The sequence below is a fragment of the Stegastes partitus genome, unplaced genomic scaffold (assembly GCF_000690725.1).
Source record: "Stegastes partitus isolate 25-593 unplaced genomic scaffold, Stegastes_partitus-1.0.2 Scaffold36, whole genome shotgun sequence".
Lineage (NCBI taxonomy): Eukaryota > Metazoa > Chordata > Actinopteri > Pomacentridae > Stegastes > Stegastes partitus.
In genome coordinates this window covers 121308-136693 of record NW_007577767.1, presented here as the reverse complement: position 1 = coordinate 136693, position 15386 = coordinate 121308, and the positions used below count along the sequence as shown (strand labels likewise).

Here is a 15386-nt window from a genome sequence, read left to right as displayed (position 1 = left end):
TTCTACCACATTAAATCACAGTTTGTGTGTTTTAATTCATTAAATTCTGTCAAACACTATGTCACTAATCAGTAGGTTTACCTTTTTGCAGTGCTACTGCTGAACTTAGTACAAACAGTAGAGCTCCTGTTTCCTCTACAATTCACACATTTTCTCTTTTTGTTTTGAGGGAGGTGCGATTAGGCAGAAACGGAGTGGAGGAAATCAAGCGGCACCCTTTCTTCAAAAATGACCAGTGGACTTTCGACACCATCAGAGACAGTGAGTATCACAAGCCTGGTTCTGGCACCGACACCTAATTACAGTTGGTAGCATGCATTTTTTATTATCAGTGCAATAAAAGTTCATTACATGATAAACTGTGGAGCTTTCAGTTTTGATTGCCTGCAGTTTTTATTGCACTGTGATCTGTTTAGAGAGTTTTGAAAAAAGAAATCAGAAATTCTGATTACTCAAAACTGAATATACATGTGGAGTAGCAGCTGTGAAAAAACTCGGGCAGGAATTCCTTCAAAGCAGCAGCTGTATCAGGAAAAAAAACACATTACAGTTATTTGTTAAACTGAAAGAAGTTTTGTTTACACAGAACTTCCTTTTTCCAGCAATTCACACTTGCCCTTTTCCCTCTCTTTCTTTTTCTTTCTGCTTCTCCCTCCTCAGCCGTTGCCCCTGTGGTCCCAGAGCTGAGCAGTGACATAGACACCAGCAACTTTGATGAGATCGAAGATGACAAAGGCGATGTAGAAACCTTCCCCACACCTAAGGCCTTTGTTGGAAATCAGTTACCCTTTGTTGGCTTCACCTACTTCAAAGAAGACCAGTAAATCCTCCATTTGTCTCGCTGTCTCTGATGATTTTCAGGACCTCCACGCTTCCACATACATAAAAGACAGATTAGAGATTTGTTCTTGGCTGTGGCTTTGACCTTGTGTTGATTTTGTTCATTTCCTTCTTTAGGTTACTGAATGCTTCCAACAATTCCGTAGTGACTCATGAGAATTCGAAAGGAGAGGTAAGTACTTTCACGTCCACACACAATAACTGCCAGGTGCACCTTGAGCAACGGCAGAAATACAGTTTGGCCCGGGCTTCTCAGGAAATAAATAATACAGGTATCAGTTTACATGACCACACAGAGCAGGCCTGTTGACATAGTGATCAGTCCAGCTTCATACCGTAAGACATTAAGGATTATGATGGAAATGACTCACAAGGGGATTTCTTTCTCTGATCCCATGATTTATTTGTACTTTGTTAGAATTTCAGTGTTCTTAGCTGCGCAGAAAGACTTAAGCAGCTTTCAGTTTAAGTGGCTGAGCTGAATGCTAATCTAGGGAACTCTCATTGGCTTCGGTCCTAAAAGACTGCCGCCCATCACAGTCGACCACCAGTCTTGGTGAGGACAGCAGAGGACTAGTTTATATTTTCAGCTTGGCATTCGTGTTGATGCACTCAGTTATGTATTTGCTGTAAAAATGTCATTTCGTTCATTTGTTTTTTCTCAGTGAAATGTGACAATATGCAAGTTTCAAACTAAAAAAATAATAGTTCTTCCTTAATATCCAGAAATCCTTCATTTTGTAACGAGTGTGGAGTTTATTCTCCGTGTTGAAACTTTTACAATTAGTATTTTTCCCATTACCAAAGGCTTAAATAGCCATGTGTGATGGGAATTAGGTGGTTTAGTAGTGACAAACCTACAAAGAATTATTACCAGACTCAGTGGTTACCCTGAGCTCTATGTAGCGGTTTAGTGTCTGTCAGCTCATTGTTGGGGTCTCACCTTAGATTGTTTGAGTTCACTCTCACTGCTTTGATCAGCAGTGATTCTGGACACAGCAGGCAGCTGTTTACTGGGAAAAGGTTTTTCTAAACCTTAACAGCACACAGACAAAGTTTAAGGTGCTGTACGCAACATTCAGATCCCCTGGAAGTCTATAGTGCACCAGCATCTCAGACCAAAGTAATCGGATGTGTCAACAACACCTCCCCCCCTCCCTTTGCATTTCATTTACAAGCAAAAATAATGCATACATGACAGCCAAAAAACAATTCAGCCACAACCATTAGCCTATGCTAGCATTATAATGGCAGACAAGGGCACCAAAACAGCAGCTGAAACTCCCTCACTGAGCTGAAATGAAATGACTGCATACAAAATAAGTGAATTCCATTAATTGTCATCATTATTTCAATAATCCGATATGGTGTGGGAAGTCACTGTCAGCCTGGTAATTATTGAACCAACAGTTTCAAAGGGAGGGACTCACATGCACTAACATTGCAGCTCAGACCCACACAGAGGCAGTGACTTTGCCAAGGACACCATTACTCCATTATATCTTTGCATAAAAAAGTTGCTTGCTGCTATAATAATGTTCAAATCTTACATATAGAACTTTTTATGACTTGCCAGTGAATGAATTGGAGCCAGATACTCCCTCAGGCGTTAGTAGACGCGTCCATTAGACTTGCATTTAGTTCCCTGTAGCCCCTTAAATGGTGATGATATGTCAGCGTTGTTTCACTGTTCTAACCTTTCCCAAATGGCAAATCTAAGGTATTCCAGAGAGTCAGTTGTTAAAACTCCTCAACACAATTATTTACATTTCGTAACGCTGTCTTGAGTCATAGGAAATGGATGACAGTTTTTTTTTACCTTGAGTGATAGGGTGCATTCTTGGTCACCATTATTAGGGAGTGAGTCGGCTGCCGAACATAATGAGGCACAAGGCCATCCTTTGCGTAAGGTTGACACAACTTTTTATGAGAATCTGTTAGTGGTTAGACATGACAACTGATCAAACTCCTTCAATACTAAATCACTGCAGTTGTATACTGAAACAAATAATAGATTCAAGATGCAAACTTATCAGTTAAGATTTGATTTGTGTCCTGATTCACCAGTTCAAAGGGGTTGTCTGTGGTAGGTCCTGTGAATAAAGGTAACAAAAAGCAACTTTCATCATTCATCAGTTCATCATTTTTACATTTTTACCTTTATCGTGGATAGTCATGCAGAGGATAACCTGTTTATCATTTTTTCTGGCTAATGATCTGAGCATCAGTGACAAAGCATGATGCTCCCAAATTATGAGACTGTTCAATCATAATCTGGGTTATTACAAACAAATTCTGAATAAAATATTGCTGATTTACGTGATTATGATGCCTGAGCAATAATTTTACAAACTTTGGTTTGATAGATACGTTGATCATTTTTGAAATAACATTTTAATAAATCGACAGGGATCTTTGTTAAAAGGTAGAGTAAGCAAGACAGTTTGCTGAAATTTGAACTCAGCATCCAAACAGGTAGAACTGCTCCTTCAGAAGCCTCGCCACCTCCACGTTGCCATGGCAAGGACACTAACACTTGGGCTTGTGGATCCAGCTTTATACAGCGTGGAACTGGGTGTGTCTTTGTCATAGCTGAACCAAAACAAACCTGCCGCTGCAATTGTTGCATTGAGGAGACTGACAGAGGATGGGAGTTTGTGGTCTGTGTCCATAAACAAAGTAACAGAGTCCCGTGGGGCAAAAAACAAGGGGTTTTATAGAATCCTCTGAATGTACTCCATCCTCCTGGAGACGTTTAGAGCCTTTCTGCGCATGTGGTCTATGCCACTGCATGACCGCAAACACTACATTCTGCTTGTTGGCTAAAACACTGTGAGGATCGATCTGAGCCACTTTCTTAGTGTCCTATTAAGTGATTTTTTTCAGCACACACAGAACAGACAGCAGACGGTAAATAAAGATATTCACTGATGTTGACCAGAAGTATGATGGATGAGATGTGTGTATTTCACCTTTTAAGGAGAAACATTCTGAAATATTTTACACTGACATCGATACACTGCTGTGGTGGCAGTAGTAGCTGTTCGGCCTTATTAATATTTGTACAGTATGTCACATCATCTGCAAGCGCTAAGGTGCACACTGCTGGTAATACATGCAGACTGACATTTGTTTCAGCAGTTGGTTCAGATGACTAGATGTCCAATTTCTCTAAAAGCGCCATTGTGTTTTCCTACATCTCTTCCTCACATCTCCAGCGGGAGCAACTAAGATGCAATTGTGGGAACTGAGGAGACCATTAAGACAAATTAGAAGCACCCTTTGCTTTGTCATTTATGTGACCTGTGGGACATGCGTGATTGGTTGATGTTTTTATCTTTGTCTCTTTACAGTCAGCAGCTCTGCAGAAGAAACTTCGTCACCTGGAGGTGCAGATGAATAATGATAAGCAGGTCAAAGATGACCTCGAGCACAAATACAGGTACAGCAAAACCCATCACATATGAGTGATAATGTTTCATCTTGTTGTGCCTATTACAAAAGCACAGTGGTCATGCTGGTCAGTCCTAGAAATGTTTGTTTGACTTATTTTTCTACAGAGCTGCCACCAGCCGTCTGGATAAAATCTCTAAAGAGCTCGAGGAAGAGGTGGGGTTACCACTCAGAAAGCAATACACCTGCATACACCTGTTACTGTTGGAGAGTACTTGAATATTTTTTTGGCTCTGTCCTACTTTTAATATTTGCTGGTGCAATGATCCACCTTCCCTGCTGGGATTCGATAAGTTCTATCTTCCTCACCCAATTTTATGGACTCTCCCAAAAATTGCATTTGAGTCAGAATAATGATTCTTATTATCCACACTTGACCATGTTCCGGTTGAATACCAGTGGGTCATATCCAGCTGGAGCTGCTCGCTGAATTCTAACAACCTCCTTAAAATATCTATTGGGATTTGAGTTAAGCCTCGATTGGATTCTTAGAAACCATTTCTTATAAAGTGAGTTATGGAATCACAGCAGCGTGAAACCAGCCCTATAGGAAATGTTGAACAAAGTCTTATGATTGATTTTTAGGTGAGCACCAGAAAGAACCTGGAGTCAAGTCTGAGGCAGCTGGAGAGAGAAAAGGCCCTGCTGCAGCACAAGAGCCTGGAGAGCCACCGCAAGGCTGAGAACGAGGCCGATAGGAAGCGCTGTCTGGAGAACGAAGGTGACACGAGACGCACTGTATGAAACACACACTGTAGGTTCTGTATGTTCAGCTAGATGTGTATTTTTTTCCCCCCCAATCATTTGCAATTCATTATTTCCTAATTGGACAACTTAATGAAGATGCTAAATGGTAATTATCTATAATCTGCATTATATGAAGACAAGGAGCTGTCATGCTCATGTGACACAATGCAGTTGCACAATAAAATGTGATTTTCACGTACTTAGTGAGACATTAGAGCAGATTATTCAATAAATAGCAGCTAATTTGATGCTAAAGCTATGAAGCTGTCCCCACATGCACTTTCTCTTAGCTACCATTGAGTTTGTTTTTGTAACACAGTTAACAGGAATCCTATAAAACCCACCTCCTGTTTTCTGTGAATTTAGAGACTTTTTGTTTTGCTTTTGGTAACAAGACAATTTGGATGCGAGTTGACTGAGATAATGTGGGATAATACTGCCATCGCCTGGCCAAAGAGACCAGTGGGAAATAAAGGGGGGATTAATAGGGCTACTCATTGCTTTGCCTTAGAAATTAATTGTCTTTATTAGGTTGATATACATACTACTAATCTAATACTACTCATTACAGTTTGTAATTGTGGTCCCTTAAATCAATTCATTGCTGAAAAGTTAAAAACAAAGAATCAACAGCTCTGTATTACAATCATCCTCATGTTTCTCATCTCATATCTCTCTTATAAAATCTTGGTGCATTTATAGATAAACTTTTTTTGAACTTTTTGATCCTAGCATTTAAACCTCACTTCATTGAAACACCATCATATATATCATGTGTTTTTCTGTATTGTGCAGTCAACAGTCTTCGTGACCAGCTGGATGACATGAAGAGAAGAAACCAAAATTCACACATTTCCAATGAGAAGAACATTCATCTACAGAAACAGGTCAGTTGCCTATTGTTTTTATGTTTATTAAAGATATTTTTAAAACATTTTTAATACCGTTATTTTACTAGATAAATCCTGAAATTGGCAGCCTTTTCTTCACTTTCTGTCTGGCCTATACAATATAAAGCATTACTAAAAAAAACAGGTGACACTAGAGGATGATTCAAAGAAAAAAAACAATTGTGACTTAGAAGAAAGCTTAAATGAGCTAAAAACTGAGAGAACTTGAAGGGCAGCCTTTAATTTACTTTAATAATGGGATCTTACATTTCTTTGTGCGATCTATCCAAGTGGCTGGAGCAGATATAATGAAACCTTTCTGTCCTATCTCTGTCCGTACACTGTGGAAAGATAACAGATATGTGATAGAAGATTAGAGCCAGAAGGTGAGCTCTGTGTAATTAGTTTGCAAAAATAAAATATGTAGGAGGTTTGTGTGAAATGGTTATTACTTTATTATGATTATAAAGATTTGTAAGTTACTTAAACATTTTTTAAAGAATGAGATATTATGTAATAAGAACCTGAAACAGATAGATATTTCATAAGCTTAAAATACCTCTAAACCTGTAAACCCAGTGTCACACTGAAGTTTGTAGTGTAAATGTTATTTGCTATAGGAGTATAAGAGTACTTGAACTGAAGGTCAGGACATACCTTCAGCTGCATTAAATACATTAAGTAGAACGGAGCTCGGAGAGGGCAGACCTCAGCCAAAGCCAATGCTCTCACTCGTACTTTTAAAGAAAGCCATCTGGATCCACACCAAAATGTAATGGCTTTTTTTTTTGGCCATGCTTCACTTGTCAACCAAGTTTCCTGAAATTCTTCTTGATAGTTTTTTTTTTTGCATAATCGTGCTTCCACACAAACACCAACAAAAGCAGTGCTAACAAGTAGACAAATGTGGAAACAAGTCAGTGATGACTTCAAACATTTTCTGCATTGATTTGGCACGTGAGGATTCCACCAGCCTAAAAACAGGCGGTAAACATCAACACTGTGATGTGGTCAGGTTGGTTTATTGCACTCAGATAGTCAATATTCACATTCACGTAAAGGCTTCTCAAAGGGTAATTGTTGTTCTGTCAGCTGGAAGAAGCCAACACGCTGTTGAGGGCTGAATCAGAGGCAGCGACAAGACTTCGTAAAACCCAGACGGAGAGCAGCAAGCAGCTGCAGCAGCTGGAGGCCAACGCGCGCGAGCTGCAGGACAAATGCTGCCTGCTGGAGCGTAGCAAGCTCAGCCTGGAGAAGGAATGCATCAGCCTGCAAGCAGCACTGGAGACGGAGAGGAGGGAGCACAGCCAGGGCTCGGAAACCATCAGCGACCTGATGGGTGAGTAAAACACATGAACTGCATTAAACACAGAAAGATTTCTACACAGGTCTGTCAATAGTCATTTACATGTATTAATATTGAATATTAAAGCTACTGAACATTAGCATTAGTACAAATGCAACATCATAATTGTTATCAGATTTTAAGATAATATGTTTTATATATTGTATACATCAGTGTATTTATATGACTTTACAGAGAAATGCAGTCTGTGTTCCAATTTTATTCATTTTGGTTTGCAGTAGTTGTCAGCCACACAGAGCTGGGTTTTTACACCCGTACTCCTCCTAGCTACCACGTAGTAATAAAGTAAACACAGAAAACAATACAGCAAAAACACTTGGAGCACAATATGGTAGTTGATAGTTACACAACTGCAGAGTTGGCCGTCAGTGTGATTCACAATTTAAGGCACTTCTGTGTATGAAATGCTGTTTCCAGGGGTGGCTGATATGGTTACCTGTGTTTTTATGAGGTGGTAATGATATTACATGCCTGTGATAAAAGTTCAGTATCTCTTCCACTTCAAGTCATTTTCCATCTGCCTGCCTTGCAGCTTACACGGTAGATTTACCGAGGGCAGCTGGATGGGCAAGAGCACCGTGCCACCCACAAACTGAGGGCACCAAACAAGCTCTTCAGACCTTAATAAGAAATTTGCACTGGAGTGTGATTTAAGCCAAAATCCGTTCAGCAAAAAACACATTTACTGCCTGTGTCTGTGTGTGTGAGAGAGAAAGTGTTGCCTTAAATGTATTTGGACCACAACAAAATACATGTAATGCTTTAAAGGCTGGTTGGCTCCAGTGCAGCTGTTAGTCAGTTTGTAACAATAGCAGACTGTGGCTGTACTGCTCAGCTCCAAGAATGCATTTGCGTAGCTATACAAAGGAGTATGTTTACATCAAGGCCAATAATTCAACCATAATCTGATTAGATTGGTGCTCAGACTACTTAAACTGTCATATAAAACCTCTTATCTGACTGTGTTAATTGAGGTGAGGTCATACTCAAACACAAACACAGTTAACACGCCCTGATTTCTACCCAGTTAAACTACAGTTGTAGGATGCATTGACCTGTGTGCTGCATTCCTAAATCAAACAACATAAAACACTGTAATTGAATCTACATTGAACTGCTTTGTCCAGTGAACAAAGGATCATTGGAGAAATAGCATTCATTTGAGCTATGTAAATATTTATGTTCACCAAAATATTGCTAGCAGTGGCTTACTTCAAGTAATTGGGGTAATGTGTGTGATTTATTTGGAACAAGGCATTGGTGGTTGCACAGTGCTGCCCTGATCTTGCTGGACACAGGGTGGTGTACACATGTGATAACGAGATTGACAAGAAAGCTAAAAATCCCCAAAGACACTTGTTGGGGGATTGTGTGTGAGCACATAGTTTGAGCTTGCAGTTTGCTGGAGGGTTATATGCATATTTTGTTGTCTTGCAGGACGCATTGCTGGCCTGGAGGAGGAGGCACGTCAGCAACGACAGGCTTTGTCCAAAGCTGAGACTGAGAAGAGACAGCTTCAGGAGAAACTCACTGATCTGGAGAAGGTACATCATGAAGTCCAACTACAGATGAAACCCGATTTCAAAACCTTATGGCCCTTATTCTGTCTTGATTTGGTTTTATTTGTATCATGTACTTTACAATATTCAGCATCTTTGTTATTTCCTGCTTCAGAATGCTTTTCCTATGAGTGAATTACGTCATAGGCCTAATCTAAATGAAGTCATAGGCCTAATCTAAATGAAGTCAAAGGGAAATCTGAATGGCCCCAATGGCTCAATCTGCATCTTGATTTCAGGTCACCTCGTTGTCACCTTGTACAAATAGTGTTTGTGTTCCTTTTTAGATGAACTTCTCAGACCAGATCATTTGATTCATTTAGCATCAGTGTAGAATGATGCTGTGCTGTCTTTATGGTCGGAGCATCACAACAGAAGACAGATGAACAATCTATACAATTACTGACGAGACTTAAAACCCCTACTCTTTAGATGAATCCTAAAAGGCACAAGGCATAAATTACACATTACTTCGCGAAATTATGGGTGCCGTCTTCGTGGATCTTCAATCATTGATTTGTTGATGATCATTTCTTTCACTGAACTTTGACTATATATTTAAGTTGAATGGCTACTAAACTGTTCCATACCTAATGCTAATATAGCGGATTAACTCCTTCAACCCTGGCCCAGGCTGTATCTGTTATGAAAACGCAACCATTGCCATTTTTCAAGGTTGCCAAGCGTGTCACAGTCAGTGAAGAGGCCACTTGGTATGAGTAAAATGGATGTAGCATGTGTTGTGCTTTATTTCTGCTGCATCAAATTCAGTGGAGTTGCAGGTGAGAACAGGTTCAGTAACAGTGTTTACTGGCTTATTGTTGCAAGGCTGTTATTTATTTTCCAGTGTCTTATTGTTTTGTTTTGGCAGAGGTAGAAATATCAAATTTGGCTGGAATTTTTCAAATCTTATTCTGGTGGTTCTATTCTGGTGATGAAGACAATGAGACTTATTATGTTTCAATATTCTCCCAGGTGTCTATTACTCACAGAAGATTGTTCATTTTGGTCTGACTTGTTGCAAAGCTGTTGCTGACTACATATAGGGGTGTTTTTTCCAGGTGAATATTTCCAAAAACAGCAGAGGGCTTAAGGGGTTAAGTATCATGTTTAATCAGCTTGCTATAGCTTCTACACTAATGATAACTTGATGACATGGATTTCTGAGCTCAGTCGCTGCAGTTAGTGCTTTTCTGCCTGATGAAAAGAGGGCAGTGTTTTTGCCATGATGTTAATATAGAATTTTTTTTTTCTTGGCTGGGTTTTCTTTTTGTTTTTTTTTGCTCTTCTTGTCACAACATCTTTCACAACACTTCTGCTGTTTGTTTTGTCTCTGTACAGGAGAAGAGCAACAAGGAGATTGATTTGACCTACAAGCTAAAGGTGCTGCAGCAGGAGCTGGAACAGGAGGAGACGTCTCATAAGACCACCAGGGCCATGCTGGCAGACAAGAGCAAGATCAAAGTAACCATCGAGGGTGCCAAGTCAGAGTCCATGAAGGGTAAGGACACCGACCCTTTGTTTCCGGTAAAGCTGTTCCCTCACAGTCTGTTCTCTGCAGTTTGTACCAGAGAGGCATTCAACAGTTGAGCTTGGTGAAATCATTCGAAGCCAATGCACAATGCTGCCTCGGCGCTATGAGTCATGTACATTACAGCTTTAAATACATTATTGATTATCTTGGCTTTAAACATGTGGACCACACACTGATATAATTGAATAACCCGTGTGCAGAGATGGAGCAGAAGCTGGCGGAGGAGCGAGCAGCCAAACTGCGACTGGAGAACAGAATACTGGAGCTGGAGAAACACAGCAGCATGATGGACTGTGACTATAAACAGGCGTTACAGAAACTAGACGAGCTGCGCAGACATAAGGAGCGCCTCACAGAGGAGGTGAGTGTTTATATTCTGTGCAGGAGGCCAGGGAAGTGTGTTAAGATATTACATGCCACCTACAGAAACAAATGCTACAGCGTATGTACCGATGTGTCGATTCTTAGCTATAGAATAACAAACTGTATTTCAATCCCAGTTTACGAAATCGGAAATACAGACAAAAGCAAATTCAAAGCAACTTCGAAAACCTATCTTAATGATCCAAGTAGTAATTTGAAATACAGTAAATTTAAAAAAAAACTATTCCAATACAACCAGAACAGATTTTTCATTTCATTTCATTTCATTAGGAAATAAATATGCATATTTAAATGTGTGCAAACTAGCCCTCTATTCAGGCCCCCTCTGTATTTCATCCGTTCTTTCAGGTGAAGAACCTGACCCTGAAGATCGAGCAGGAGACCCAGAAGCGCAGCCTGACGCAAAACGACCTGAAGGCCCAGAACCAGCAGCTCAACGTCCTGAGAACCTCTGAGAAACAGCTCAAGCAGGAAACTAATCACCTGCTGGACATCAGGCGCAGCTTGGAGAAGCAGAACCAAGAACTGCGCAAGTCAGTTTACATTCTATTTCATGCTTTTCTAGTTTTTAGAACACAACACTTCAGTTTTTGACAGACAATGGATAACTGAATGTTTTTTTTGTTTCTTTCTTTCCAGAGAGAGACAGGACACAGACGGACAAATGAAGGAATTACAAGACCAGTTAGAGGCCGAACAGTATTTCTCAGTGAGTCTGTGTTCTGTTCTGTGATTGCAAATGTGAATGTAGAATGAGTAAATGCAACACATCATGGTTCTGTATCTTACTTGCTGAGTGTGTAGGCTGTAACATACAATCAGAGCAACGATCCTTTAATTTCAGTAGCTAATGCACGTTGTTGTGTGTATTGAGTTGCTGCACCAGTGTTCACTGTTCAATAGGCGTCCATTAGTTAATGTGTTTTTCTAATAATATAAACACTACAGAATGTAGGTCAACAGACTAGTCTAGCACGTAGTGAAACCTCAATGTATGTTTCCATTTAACGTAGTTTCAGTTTGTTAGCTTATCTCTACACACTGTGCACATTCATTATTACTCAGGTGAAGTAGTTTTTGCCTTTGAGAAACTTTCTTACTCCTCCGGTCTTCCCGCTGGAAATTGCCTCTACACACCTCATTAATCCAGCAAAGATTTATATATGTGAATGTGATAGCGGAGAGGCTGTATTTAACCTGCTACCTATTTTCCAGACTCTCTATAAGACCCAGGTCCGTGAACTGAAGGAGGAATGTGAGGAGAGGAACAAACTCTACAAAGATGTGCAGCAGTCTCTGCAGGAGCTGCAGGAGGAGAGGTGGTTATTCTGTCTAAAATTCAATATAAAATGAATGCCAATTGCCAAAAATGCTTTCCCCGTAACTGATGCTGACTTTGAATGCGAACAGCTGATATGCACACAGTTCTATTCATACTTCAATAGGTGCACATCACTGCTCCTCGTATCGAATGCAGAAAAACACACAGGGCTCCTGTGGATGTTTCTGCAAGGCTGGCTGTGACTATGCACTTTTTACAGGATTATGCCGTAGTTACATTCCAGTTGTTGTTACAGATTGGACTGTTAGCACCGTGTCAATGTGATTATTCCTGAGGTGTGAAGAGCACATTGGACGCACACAGCACAAGATTTGTGGGGAATTTAGAACTGTTTGGACACCACTGATTGAATGCGTGTACAAATCAAAACACCTCCAAACTCTTACGGTCATCTATTCCAATTAAAAAAATAAAAATAGCTGTTGAAACCCAACCACAACCCAGGCAAATTAAGACATAAGAGTCATTTCTGAATTAGACATTTGTACATTTGGATTTGTCGCTGTCATTCAGTCTTTGATTTATTTTTTTCTAATTTCTTTCAGGGACTCTTTAGCAGCCCAGCTAGAGATCACTCTGACAAAGGCTGACTCAGAGCAGCTGGCACGTTCCATCGCTGAGGAGCAGTACTCAGACCTGGAGAAGGAGAAGATAATGAAGGAGCTGGAACTGAAGGAGATGATGGCCCGCCATCGTCAAGAGCTAGCTGAGAAGGACATCACCATCAGTTCGGTGAGCTGCAGCAACACCTGTTCCCTGACCTTTCCAGTTAATATGTTCAATCTGGACGATAGATTCAATTGGTAGGTGGTTTCAGCAGCTTTTTGATATGTTAAGTGAAACCATAGTGAACATTACTGAAGTATTACAACATGATGCACAACTACAGCACACTTTAAGTGCTGAAATCAGACCAATATGACCTTAGGTTGGACGGTGGCAGTCAGCTTGGATAGTTCGCACTATTACCAATAGCAGTGACAATATTATCTGCTCCATGCAGCTGGAAGAAGCCAACAGAACCCTGACCAGTGACGTTGCCAATCTGGCCAATGAGAAGGAGGAGCTGAACAACAAACTGAAGGAGGCAGCCGAAGGTAATTAAAATGTTTAAAATTCAAGCTTCCTTTTGCATTACAAGCTAAATCATGTTGTCATGGTTTTGTCATTCACTCTTGATGTGTGTCTTTTTTTAGAATCAGATAAGTCGAAGGATTGGGAGCAGCAGATCAACCAGATGAAACAAGGATTTGAGAAACAGCTGCAGTCAGAAAGGACGCTGAAAACTCAGGTTGGTGTTACAAACATGAGGCACAAACTGATCTAGATCTAATCAGACCATTTATGTGCTAAATTTAAAGTTATTCCCATCACATCGTTTCATAAATCACAGTTTTCATCACTCGTGTCTATCCACAGGCTGTCAATAAGCTGGAGGAGATCATGAAAAGGAAGGAAGTACGTGGGGGTGGTAGTCGCCGTGGTAATGATACAGACATGCGGCGAAAGGAGAAGGAGAACAGGAAGCTGCAGCTGGAGCTGAGGTCGGAGAAGGAAAAGCTCAACAGCTCCATTATCAAATACCAGAGAGAGATCAACGAAATGCAGGCAGTAAGTGAATGGTCCACTTTCAAAAAGTGAGATAGCCCTGACATTTAGATTTCCTTTTCCCAAGTGTCATTGTTTCCCCTGCTGAGAGAAAGTGATGGGCTTCTCTTCTTTTTAATGTTCTCCTCTCTTGTTTTAGCAATTGTCGGATGAAAGTCAGATGCGCATTGAGCTGCAGATGGCTCTGGACAGTAAGGACAGTGACATAGAGCAGCTGAGGAATCTCTTGCAATCGCTCAGTGTTCAGTCTATGGACTCTGCCAGTGTCAGCAGCGGGCCTGAGTTTGATGCTGATGATCAATACACAGGTAAGAGCTCAGCTGCTGTAAATAAAGCAGTATTCTTAAGCGTTTCTGAAAGTATTAAGAGATTTGACTGAAATACGTTTCAGTATCTGATGTTCTTCTATCTTTGGTGAAGAATACCAGTTTTTTCCTCTATGAATGCCTTCACCTGCCCTATTTGACCTCGTTTCCCATCTATCTCAAACAGCTGCTTAATTTTATCGAAAACATTTTCCCCACCTTCTGTTTGTATTCCAACCATAATTCTAGCTGCATCAGGATTAAATCTCCTTTGATATTCTGTGTATTTTTTTTATATGTGACTTTTATTGGTTTAGTTTATGCAGTTGTTATTTTTACTCCAAAACAATGTAGGCGTAACAGGTGTAGACTTGTTATCAGTTAGTATGAAACATTTTTTTACAAGTTACTCAGGAGTGATGAGAATAAATATTTGGTTCGCTGCTGTGAAGTGAAAATCAAGCAGCCATTATTTTCGGAAAACTGCACTGAAGGCTCCTGCCCCCCTCTGCTTTTGTTTGGAATCAAAACTGTATGCATCGTAACTCTGTGTCTCTTCCACTCAGGAACGAGGCTCGAGGGTTGGCTCTCTCTCCCTGTCAGAAACAACACAAAGAAGTTTGGATGGGAGAAAAAGGTATGAATAAACCAGTGAATCTGCTTTAATGATGTAAAACAGGTCTCTTTGATTAAGGTGTTTCCTCACAATATCTGTCCTGTTCTTTAGTATGTCATAGTAAGCAGCAAGAAGATTCTCTTCTACAAGAGCGAGCAAGACAAAGAGCAGTCCATTCCCTACATGGTGCTTGATATAGAGTGAGTATGGCACCTGACTGCTCCTTTGCTAAAACTACTCAGTCCTTGTTGCTTTCTTCTTATAGGCGCATTTGCTGTTGTACTGAAATGCACAAATTCACTTTTTAGATGGTTTGAGAAGGAAACATAACACTTATTTTCATCACACAGAAAAATCTTCCACGTGAGGCCTGTCACTCAAACAGATGTGTACCGTGCTGACGCCAAAGAGATTCCAAGGATATTCCAGGTGTGCCTCAAGACTGCTTTAATCATTTTAATTCTGAACTTCTGAATTTGACCTTCTGGATGGTACGAATTGGAGCCCGACTGATGGATTTTTGTTTACAGATGCCAATTTTTAGAGACTATAAATATCCAATATTGATATAGCAGGCGATACTCTGATGGGGTCGTTGTTTATTATCTTTCCAGCAGTGTATATCACAAACTACTTCACAGCTCACTGTGAAGACACCTTTGTCTGCTCAGCTGTGACGTGTACTCTGCTACATGTGCTGCAGAGCGTGCTGAGAGAATTGTAAAGAATGGAGTCAGAGTTA

At 40.4% G+C, this 15386-nt stretch overlaps 1 protein-coding gene across 2 annotated transcripts in view; it reads left to right on the top strand.

Annotated features, from left to right (window-relative positions):
• rock2a (rho-associated, coiled-coil containing protein kinase 2a) overlaps positions 1 to 15386 on the top strand; it is a 57832-nt gene that overhangs the window by 37656 nt on the left and 4790 nt on the right. For both annotated transcript variants that reach the window (XM_008301814.1, XM_008301806.1), the window contains 22 exons: positions 170 to 261; positions 661 to 820; positions 958 to 1012; positions 4194 to 4282; positions 4401 to 4449; positions 4879 to 5014; positions 5836 to 5927; positions 7023 to 7269; positions 8734 to 8840; positions 10197 to 10356; positions 10590 to 10750; positions 11122 to 11306; positions 11413 to 11482; positions 11989 to 12092; positions 12661 to 12847; positions 13119 to 13212; positions 13312 to 13406; positions 13535 to 13726; positions 13863 to 14031; positions 14595 to 14665; positions 14756 to 14844; positions 14995 to 15073. In XM_008301814.1, the coding sequence (XP_008300036.1) occupies positions 170 to 261; positions 661 to 820; positions 958 to 1012; positions 4194 to 4282; positions 4401 to 4449; positions 4879 to 5014; positions 5836 to 5927; positions 7023 to 7269; positions 8734 to 8840; positions 10197 to 10356; positions 10590 to 10750; positions 11122 to 11306; positions 11413 to 11482; positions 11989 to 12092; positions 12661 to 12847; positions 13119 to 13212; positions 13312 to 13406; positions 13535 to 13726; positions 13863 to 14031; positions 14595 to 14665; positions 14756 to 14844; positions 14995 to 15073 (2683 nt within the window). The remainder of the gene's footprint in view (positions 1 to 169; positions 262 to 660; positions 821 to 957; positions 1013 to 4193; positions 4283 to 4400; positions 4450 to 4878; positions 5015 to 5835; positions 5928 to 7022; positions 7270 to 8733; positions 8841 to 10196; positions 10357 to 10589; positions 10751 to 11121; positions 11307 to 11412; positions 11483 to 11988; positions 12093 to 12660; positions 12848 to 13118; positions 13213 to 13311; positions 13407 to 13534; positions 13727 to 13862; positions 14032 to 14594; positions 14666 to 14755; positions 14845 to 14994; positions 15074 to 15386) is intronic.